The 9,971-nt window shown below is 39.7% G+C and overlaps 1 protein-coding gene and 1 long non-coding RNA gene across 4 annotated transcripts in view; one reads left to right on the top strand and one right to left on the bottom strand.

Annotated features, from left to right (window-relative positions):
- The window catches only part of LOC113021508 (dynein axonemal heavy chain 5-like), a 132,202-nt gene extending 127,550 nt beyond the window's left edge, over positions 1-4,652 (top strand). The window contains exons 63-67 of the mRNA XM_080309140.1: positions 620-700; positions 1,775-1,867; positions 2,593-2,750; positions 3,176-3,233; positions 4,164-4,652. Of these exons, the coding sequence (XP_080165266.1) occupies positions 620-634 (15 nt within the window). The 3' untranslated portion in view covers positions 635-700; positions 1,775-1,867; positions 2,593-2,750; positions 3,176-3,233; positions 4,164-4,652. The remainder of the gene's footprint in view (positions 1-619; positions 701-1,774; positions 1,868-2,592; positions 2,751-3,175; positions 3,234-4,163) is intronic.
- A 1,822-nt stretch (positions 4,653-6,474) lies between these two features.
- Positions 6,475-9,505, bottom strand: LOC113029680 (uncharacterized). Of its 3 annotated transcripts, XR_013912684.1 has the most exons (7): positions 9,010-9,504; positions 8,759-8,911; positions 8,428-8,643; positions 7,795-7,954; positions 7,435-7,543; positions 7,208-7,329; positions 6,475-7,065 (listed from the first exon to the last, which is right to left on the bottom strand). It is a non-coding gene; the product is annotated as an uncharacterized LOC113029680 (long non-coding RNA). The 3 variants fall into 3 exon arrangements; XR_013912685.1 differs by having other exon boundaries at positions 7,795-7,949; positions 8,428-8,911; positions 9,010-9,505; XR_013912683.1 differs by having other exon boundaries at positions 8,428-8,911.
- Between the last annotated feature and the right edge of the window lie 466 nt (positions 9,506-9,971).

Below are 9,971 nucleotides of genomic sequence, written 5' to 3' on the forward strand. Positions count from 1 at the left end.
TGAACTGGTCTGCATTGGTGCATCATATCTTTATTCTCTTCCCCCTCCTGCCCCCCCCCCTCTTTCTTAAACAGATAACTATCATATCTGATATCATATCTCACAGTACAATAATATTGAATGGGTTGCACTGTTGTATTTTGTCATGTTTCTCAGGTCTTTGTCTGAATTTCCAACACGTTCTCACTCCCAACTCGTCAAACGTGTGACGCATGGTCAGGCTCCTTCTGCTGCACTTATGGACGCGCAGGGTACCCCCCTCGCGTCGGGAATTGACGTGAAGGGTCCTCCGATTGAAGAGATTGCCGCGGAAGAGCCTGTTGTCCGTATATTTATATATTTCCGAAATCACTTTGTAGTGACGTATACTGAACACAATAAATTATATAATGTAAACAACTACCTGAAAAACAGGTAGAACAATACTTTTGTATCGTTTATTGCATTTACGGAGGGAGTGATGTATGCTGGGTAATGGCACAGCTAGCTACTGGGTGACTTTATTCACCCGCTTCGGCTGTTATCAGTCCATACAATGGGCGTTATTAGCACAGATCAGTCCCATAGATATGGGCCATCTCCTGCTAGATTGTTCAGAAGGTTGTTCTCATCCATCCAGATGGAGGATCACTAACAGGAGCGTGGGAAGACTCCAGAATCCACTCTGGCTGGAATCCGGTGGATACAGCAGTGTTTACAGGTAAGACCATTTAAACGGACAGCATTTATAGAATGACTATTAAAAGTCAGCGAGTGTCAGTAATGTTAATGTGGTTATGTTAGTAATACACCGAGTGCTAATATAACAGCTTTAAGATGCATTTGTAGACATTATTACGTGTTTTACCGTCTTTATGGTGCTAGCTTAAAGTTACGGTGTAAACGTTAGCTTATATTGGAGTAAAGCTGTTACTGTTTAAACGATGTTAGCACAGAAATATTAGCTTCTGTCATGACAGATGAAGTTACTAGTTAATAAAGTTTCCAGTAAAGTGTTTAATCGCAGCCACAGACTGACAGCAAATATCTCGATTAGCTTCAGTGCATCTGTAATAAATATGTGCAAGTTTCAGTGCTTCGTTTAAACTGTATGATACTTATACTGACCCAGGGTCAGTGTAAAATACAATCCTAGCTGTGTGAACAAAGCCTGGCTCCTTTAATCCTGCATGACAAACCTCAGGATGCAGGTTATTATTATTATTTCCTGCTGGCACACCTGTCACACCTGAGAGTCAGCTAGAAACTTACAGTGACGTGGACATCATGCAAAGACTGCCAGACTCTGTAATACTGCAAATGATCAGTGACTCAGGTTAACACTAAACTTTAAACGGCACCTCTGTGTCTCTGTGTGCTGAACATCTAGGATTGAGTCAGGCTGCATTGACTGTGGGACTTTAATGTGTTAAAAGCAGGTTGAAGACGGCTCAGAAACATTTGAAGATTAAAACTTAGCATTATGGCTGCTGGTGGTTTGTAAAGCCTCTACTCAGCTGTATTTTTGTTACTAATTTATGTTTGTTGTTGTTTAACACAGATTTCAGAAGAGCAAATATGCTTAATAGTTTAACTAGATTTCATTTGTCAGTGTGGGACTGCTGAGTCACCCGAAGAACTCATTTCATTCATTCTCCACATGATGTTCATTTACAGAAATGTTTCACAGGAACTGATTCCTCCCAAAGGTTGAACTAGTGTGTTTCCATAGATTACCTCTGTATGAATGTACTTCTTAAATGAAGGCAAGTGTTTGTCCTTTTTTGTTCCTCAGGTACAGTACGTGATATCAAGGGCAGGCGGTCAACACTGGGGGTAGACAAGAAGCAGACATACTTCCAAAGAGGGAGCTGCAGTGAGGTCAGAGGTCAGAATCTGAAACGGCTCAGGTTTATATTTTAGAGGTTATTAAAAATCAAAATGTATTTATAAAGAAACCTTTAAATAATAGTCATAATTATGATTATTATAAGAAATATCAAACATTTAAGTGGATTTTCTGTTACACATATTGTGTTAGCCCTGCGATAAACTGGCAGCCTGTCTTTGTCCTGTATCAGCTGGGATAGGCTTCATCCTCCCGCAACCCTGAATTGGATACATTGTATTCCAATTATGTAATCTGATCATTTACAAACTCAAGGTATCTAATCAAAATGTAAGTAATAATTATAAAATGGGAAAGCAGAAATAAGTGTGACATAAATGTAAATGTGTTAGCTGACATAGAGGACAGCTACATGCAGTCTGAAAAACCTTTGTTGTCAAGTGTGCAGGTATATCAGCACGAGACATTCTTACATAGAAGAGACGTTAAAGTCTCTGACTCAGTGAAGCATTATTGGTCCCGTCTGTTTGGATAAATATAGTAAGTTGATGTTTGTCCATTTATTGACACATTTTCTTAAGTGCTTATCCAGCTCAGGATCACAGTGGAGCTGCAGCTGGATATGTTCACTAAATAAACCTTACAAAAGTTAACAATAAACCTGCATCCATGTACGTTGTTGTCCACAGAATGAGAAAATCAAACTGGAACACTGTGGAACATGTTAATAAATGTTTGTGTGTTTATGCCTGTGTCTTTCACAGGAGGCGCTGGAAGGTTTCCCTAATAGTTCCTGGTGAATCAAAGCAGAACCATAAAGGTTGCTGGATTGCATGATGGCCTTACCCCTGAGCAGTCATCCTGTTAAAGGAGGAACCAGTTAGAAGCTGTTTTCAAAGTAGCTGAGCAGATTTCATCTCAAGTAAGCAATTAACTGTTTGTTCATCTGTTCTGCCACTTAAAGAGCATTTAAGGACGTCTTTTGAGTGTCCAGCTGAATTAATTCTACTGGCTCTCATGGTCATTTGTTATTATAGACATATTTTTCATGTTCATCCAGCTATTTAGTAAATTCTATCTATTTAGTAATATCCGTCAGCTATAAAATGTAATATAAATATAAAAATATCTAAATATCTCCTGTCCTTTATGTTTTAATGATGTAAGTCTGTTATCGTGTTACATTAGCATTCCTCACATATCAATGAGATGCTGTACAGTACAATCCTACTGACACAGCAGAGGGATAACGACGGCTATTCAACATCGTTACACGACACATTCGAGCTGCATGACGCAGACAAAGTGACTAAATCATCTTTTTGTGGTTTATTGTCTTCAAACCAGCAGACAAAGCTGATGGCAGAAGATGTCAGAGAAGAACTTCAGGCCGTGTACTGAAAAGGTATTTTTTTCTTGTTATCAAAGACATTTGGAGTGACGGCTTCTACAAGTGGTTGTGCTAAAGTAAAGCTTACAGTCTAAGAAATCACAGTGTTGATGTTCAGCACAAAGAGAAAAGCTCACTTGTTTGAATTTATTTACAATCATAGTTTTATAAATTCTGACTGTAAACAGCTTTTACAGCTCTGATATTGTTTGACACTCGATATCAGGTGATAGGGTTTAATTTAAAGGTTTCTGTGTCCCAATGAGCCATTTACACTGACCAGTGTCAGTTTAACTGTAACACATTCATTATTTAGATCCAGCAGAGAAATAACTGAATGTAAAAATGGCAGCCCTCAGGCAGGTTTATAGAGATATATGCATGCATTATGAAATTTATGTATCCCAGATAATTGTTATTCATCTAGTCATGGCAGACCTACCCCTTCCTCCCAAGTTAACTGCAACCCAAAATAACTAGTGGGGCTATTTACACACTCACAACCAGTGTGGGGTAAAAAGAGCCACCAAAAAGCTGTCAGCCACAGATGTGCTAGAAGAGTTAGAAACTCTACTTATGGAGAAACTTTCTAAGCCTAACAGGGGACAGGTAGTCCTGCCCAAATAACATGATATAACCCCACATACAGCCCAGCCATAAAGTGAACCAAGTCATTTAGTTAAAGACAGCATGGGACCAAATGCATGTAACCAGCCTGCACCAACCTGACATTTCTTCCTCCTGAATTAAATGAATGAATGGATGAAAGTTAAATGACTACAAACCTAAAGCCACTAGTTCCCACACTGGAGCTCCCTGACACTGTGTGTTAACCGTATTTAGCTTGTATCAACAGTTGTAACAGGCTAAGCCACCTGAGACACTGCATTGAATTTGTTCCTGTCTTAATGGTTTCAGCTCAGATGTTCTGCTTTTTCCTTTCAGTAGATCAAAGCAGCTCGTGCTCCTTCTGCTTCCAATTTAGAAGAAGAAGAAGAAGAAGAAGAAGAAGAAGAAGGCGAAGGCTTCAGCAAAGTGGCGTTCATGGTCTCAGTGAACAGTCACGGTCACACACTGCATGTGGTTTTAAAAGCAACATGTCTGTTCACCACAACAATGGAGATGTGTAATATTAGTGCAGCTACGGTTTGTTCTTGAACATCAGTTCTGTTTTCTACTTTGATCACTTAGACCAAAAAAGTGTTGTTGTCAGATTCTTTCTTTTACATCTATAAACCACCTGCTCATTTTTTATTACAATTAGTTTCACATGAATGTTAGTGTTTCCTTTTATGATCTTTTAATGCTTACACTACACTGTACACGTCTACATTAGAGACATTTCTGTTGACTCAGAGTTGTGAAATGTTCTTTTATTTGATGCACAATATGAAGTTCATAATTTTCTTACAAATAAAACTCTAATGACAAACATGAACAGCTGTGCTTATTTCTGAGACATGAGTTTTTGAATGTGTTCATATTTAGCAGTGTGCATCTGTCTGCTGAAACTGTAATGGTGAACCTGAGGTGATGGTCAACAGAAGGCAAATATAAAACAATATTGAAGTAATGTCTTTACGCGTGTGGACGCTGTGCACACAATCACCTTATTCACTGTAGTAAACATGCACCGCTAGCTCACGTGACTGACTGTCTCCATGGTTACATCGTATATTATTAGCTATGTAAACAGCTTCCAAAGATGCCGCCATAGCTCTCTGCAGCTGTAACACTTAAACAATTTGCAAATCATTTCACGTTTTTGATAGTTATGAAGACAGAAAATGTTTTTATGGTCATGCTAGGCGGTTGCTATGGTGGTTGCTGTGGACTTGGCTGGACCGCGTCCGATTCCTGTTATTAGCTGTCCGCCGTAGGAAGGCTGCGTTCCATTTACAAGTAGTGACAGTCTGCCGCAACTCGAACTCAAACCCCGCTTTGTTCTTTAATTATAGGCCTTTTATAGCCGTTCATGACACGCACACACACACATAAAGCACTTTGCCTCACCATGAGAATGCAAGTTTACCTAACCTAACCTTAAAGTATCTGATATAGGATAGAAAAATGAAGCAACCAGAGATTTAATGATGAAGACTCTGGGTTCTGTAGTTCACGTTTTACAGTCCTGAATGACTCTTTGCATATGATTTATTGAAGAGGACTTTAGAATGCACTTTACATTTAGACTGTTGCTTACAGTTAGACTGTCAGGGTGTACATTACCTTGTACTCAAGCATCCCAGGACAGAGCCCTGCCCCACCATGAGCCTGGGTGGATACGTGGTTATAATATAAAAGGACCGATACTGAATATTTCATGAAAATTGAATTATAATACGAATTAGTAATAAGGGTTTCTCTGCGCCCTTATCTAACCCATACTCAAAGAGCTGCGGGCAGAGAGGGTGACAGGCGAGGATGGCACTGAAGAGAAGATGCTCGGTTTCTGGAGTCTCCTGGTCCTGTCAGTATTAGTAGGATGCATCTGCTGTGTCTTCTCGTGGATGCTCACCTACCTTGACTCGTTCCAGCCTGGTATGGATTTCCCAACACTGCGGACAGTGGCCCACGTCCGATCGTTTAATATTGATTACATATGTCTGAATTGCTAACCCTAACCCTAACTCAACAGACCACAATGCCCTGGACTGTCAGTATTATTACATGCTGTGAACATAAGTACCTTTGATCACAGTTTATGTTGTAAAAGAGAAGGAACATTGGAAAAAAGATCAACATTGTGATATTATTTCTTCCAAACTGACCAGAAACATGCTTGTCAGACTCTCACAGCAAAGGATCAGACTCACTGTGCATGACGGCTCAGGCCGATGATGTCTGTTAGATTGTCAGTTGTTTAGTGCTTCTGTACAGTTAGGGTCACCGTCTCTATTTCAGAATAATTAATATGCGGAAAACACTAAAAGTTGATTGTCTTCCAATATTCTAGCATAATTAAAAAACTTTGACTTTGTAAGTACATATTATTAGTCCTAATGCCAGTATGAGTCTTCATAACTCCTGCCCCTGAACTTTAAAATTTACCTGATGAAAGATCATTTACAGTGGCATTCTGTCAGGATCATTCTGACTGTAAGATTGCTGTATTAATCTGAATCCTTCTGAAATGTGCTGTGAATGAATGCTGATGCAACTCACTGTGGGAAAGCTGTTAATAAAATGAATCTGTGACACATGCAACACGTTCACAGAGGAAGAGGACACAAAGGGAGGACACGCAGAGGCTGTGTTGAAGTCAGAAATCCAAATCTTTAGTCAAAAACAGGCGGCGGTTACAAACAGGAAGACAAGCAGTCCATCAAACAGTCTACAGGGTCAAACATACAGAGAATTCAAACAGCAGTAAAAAATAACTGGACACTGAAAAACAAAGCAATGTGTGACACAATAAAAGGAAGCAGCGCAGTATATTCACTGAATTATCATCAATTACAAAAGAGAAAAACGACGATTTCTAAGGATTATTTTCTTAAATGCAGTTAAGAGTGTGGCAGGTAAAGATGGAAACATACAGAATGTAAACTGTGTGAGTTTGTGAACTTTGTTAGTAACAAATGAGGTAAAAAACAAAACAGACAAAACACAGAAAGAGGCTCTCAGTATTCATTAATAATTAGAAAGAAACATTCTGGTCGTGGATTTTTACAGTCTTAGTTCCGCTCGCTGTCATCATTATAATCATCATGATCAATGGCGAGGTCCTGAGGTGGGCGTGGCTGTCTCTGGTGATGTCACCATGAAGGAACAGCATCTGGCACGTGTTGCTGAAACATCCCAGTACACTGGTGTAGTTTCCTCTCCAGCTGTTTGACATGTGACACTTGAACATTAAGGGGAAGAAGAAGAAACAGTGTTAGGTCAGGTGACCACATGGTTTCTAAAGTAACTGACAGGAAGTAACCAGGTCGTTAGAAATGGATGGCATGTGTTTAGAGTTACTGGAGTTGGGTAACTCTACTTACCAAAAGCAGAAGCACACAGATGAAGGATCAGATGCTGAATGTTGCAGGAACATGCTCATGTGTGGTGGTCATTCAGTGCTGCTCCGGCAGGTTAGACAGTCCAAGACTGATATGCTGCCCATCTGAGAGTTTGAAAACACACATGCAAAGATTTATTTTGTGTTACAGTCAAAGTTGGATGTTCATTTTTGTCCTTTAAAAATGTTTGTGTATTTGAAAGCACTAACATTTAAGGATGACTTGGATCGTCTCCTTTAAAGGGGAGACAAGTGTATCCACTGATCCACGTCACTTTACCTGGATGATGACTCCTCTCCCCCTCACTCAGAAACACTCCTAATATAACCAAGCAAATAAATAATATTGAAGATTTACTTACATCATTACAAAAACAGGAAAAACATCTCCCTTTGATTCTATTTCTCCATTCCTGCTGAACTTCAGGCAACAAATATCTCAATAAATCACAGTAAAATGTAAAGCACATGTTTTCTCTGCTTTGTCTAACCTCTGCAGAGCCTCTGTCAAGAAAAACATATCTGTAAGCATAAAACAAATATACATTCATAACACGTCACTGGACAAACCTCGGTCAGCTGATTTCCTCTGTGCAGTGCAGACGAGCATCAGTCAGCAAGTCAAGGTGGTGATGGACTGGTGTCTGTTGTGACTCTGCTGGTTCTTCTGAGGAAACACCACCGTCTCTCCACACCGTCACCATCTGTGAGCACAAACTGCTGCTCTGCTCTGCCAGCATGTAGGAATCACATATCACACACACAGGGGTGAAGAAACATCAGAGCTCAACTTTGGATACTTTAGATCCAAACAGATCAAAGCAGCTCTTAGTTTCAACAATCAGACAAACAATGATACCAAACTGATTCTGTATGAATACAATATGGTATTTTCAATACAGGTGTCAAATTAATTTATTAAAACTAATACAGATATATGTATATTTTTTTGATAAATTAGTTTGCTAAATTATAAGAATATATGTTTTTTTCATTTAACAATTGCAACTGAAAGAAATTAAATGTTGAACAAAAATATATTGTCACATTCTGAGCATGCTCAGCATGCTGACAGACTTGAAGTTGCTACAGATTTTAAGAAGTGATAATTATAGGGAAGAAACTTCTCTTTTTCATCTGTTTAATCAAACATTTGATGCCTCAGCTGTCTCAGTCCTGTAGTGTTCTGCAACTACAACTAACCTGAAGCTTGGATTTGGCTGCAGGTGCCCCTGTACATCCTTCTCAACATGTGGGTACCATTTAATCCCACTTCTTCCTGAGCTTTGCTTCATCACAAGACCAAAGGTGGCATCCCGTGTCAGTCTTATCATCATCCAGAAGAAACATTTGAAGAAACATCATGGAGAAGAAACATTTACGCGCCTCCTGGTTTTGTTTTCTGATCCTGCGAAAAGACTGAGGACAACAAAGCCCAGAGAACACGAGATACACAACATCCAACATTCAGACTCAACAGCCTCCATAAATGAAGAGCACCAGGTTGGTTCAGTTATAGTAGATATGAGCATACTTCACATTACTGGGTATGAATAATAATGAGGAGGCAAACTTTGACGATGCAGAGCATGATGTCCCATCATCAGACTGCAAACAAACATCCACCAGGCTTCTTTGTTGCCAAAATTGATGATTCTCCCATCAGGGATCAGTAGAGTGTATTAACCTGTGGTATAAGCAGCAGTCACTGAAATATTACTGTTTCAGATAAGAAATCCAGCACATAAAAGCCAGGGTGGGAGGGATCTCTGCAAACTGACTTACCTCTGCGAGTGTGAAGCTCAACAAAAATCTGACTCTCAAGTCACAGACAAATAAAAACTCCAGCTGGGAGATAGAAAACGCTGTCTGGGTCCTGCTGGATGTTGCTGGTCAGAGTTCCACATTAGCAGAGTGCTTCTTGGTCCCACTGACCCATGTGGACAGCGACTGTGGAGAACTGTTCTGGAAAACAGAGAAGAGAATTAAAATAACAAAAAGCCAAACAGGATTTCCACAAAGACTCTCTTGGAATCAGCAATCAAAAAAAATCACTGGTTCATATTTCAATTAAATATGAACAGGTTCCTCAAATGTACGCAGTTCAGATCTGATTTAATTTAATTTCCTTCACACAGCACATTCGTCCAGGCTGACAGGTAAACATAGAATTAATCTCAGGTAACATGACTCATAGTAGAGATTCAGTAAGAAAGATTGCAGGCTCTAATATTATTACCACACAATCCAAGGACACACCAACAGCTCAGATTTGTAGAACTACTTAAACAAATGTCTTCTGAATATTCAATTCAGGTTCACAGTGGGGGGGGGGGGGGGGGGGGGGGGGGGGTGTCGTGGAATTTTTTAAATAAAGTCTGCAACACAGAAAGAGCTGTGATCAAGCTATTTATTACTGCGCCAACACACATCAAACATCACAGTTCAGTCATGTCAGCGCTGCCACAGAGGTCTTGCTCCTCCTCCTTTATGCATTCCAAGGAAGAGGATGTTAAACTGATCACACCACACTTCACGCGCCTCACTATGAAACCTAACGGATCAATGGTTGTGCTGTTTTGTGGCCTTATCAGCACCTGTAAAGGGAGTTGTTTTCTCAAACTGCTGACGCTGAAGTAAGTTCATCTAGTTTTAGAAACTTTCCCTGAACAGTAACAGTGTCACAACTAAGCATATGCATAAGCACTTAAATACTTTAAATGAGAATAACAGAAAATTTCTATTAC

The sequence above is a fragment of the Astatotilapia calliptera genome, chromosome 12 (genome assembly GCF_964374335.1).
Source record: "Astatotilapia calliptera chromosome 12, fAstCal68.1, whole genome shotgun sequence".
NCBI lineage: Eukaryota > Metazoa > Chordata > Actinopteri > Cichliformes > Cichlidae > Astatotilapia > Astatotilapia calliptera.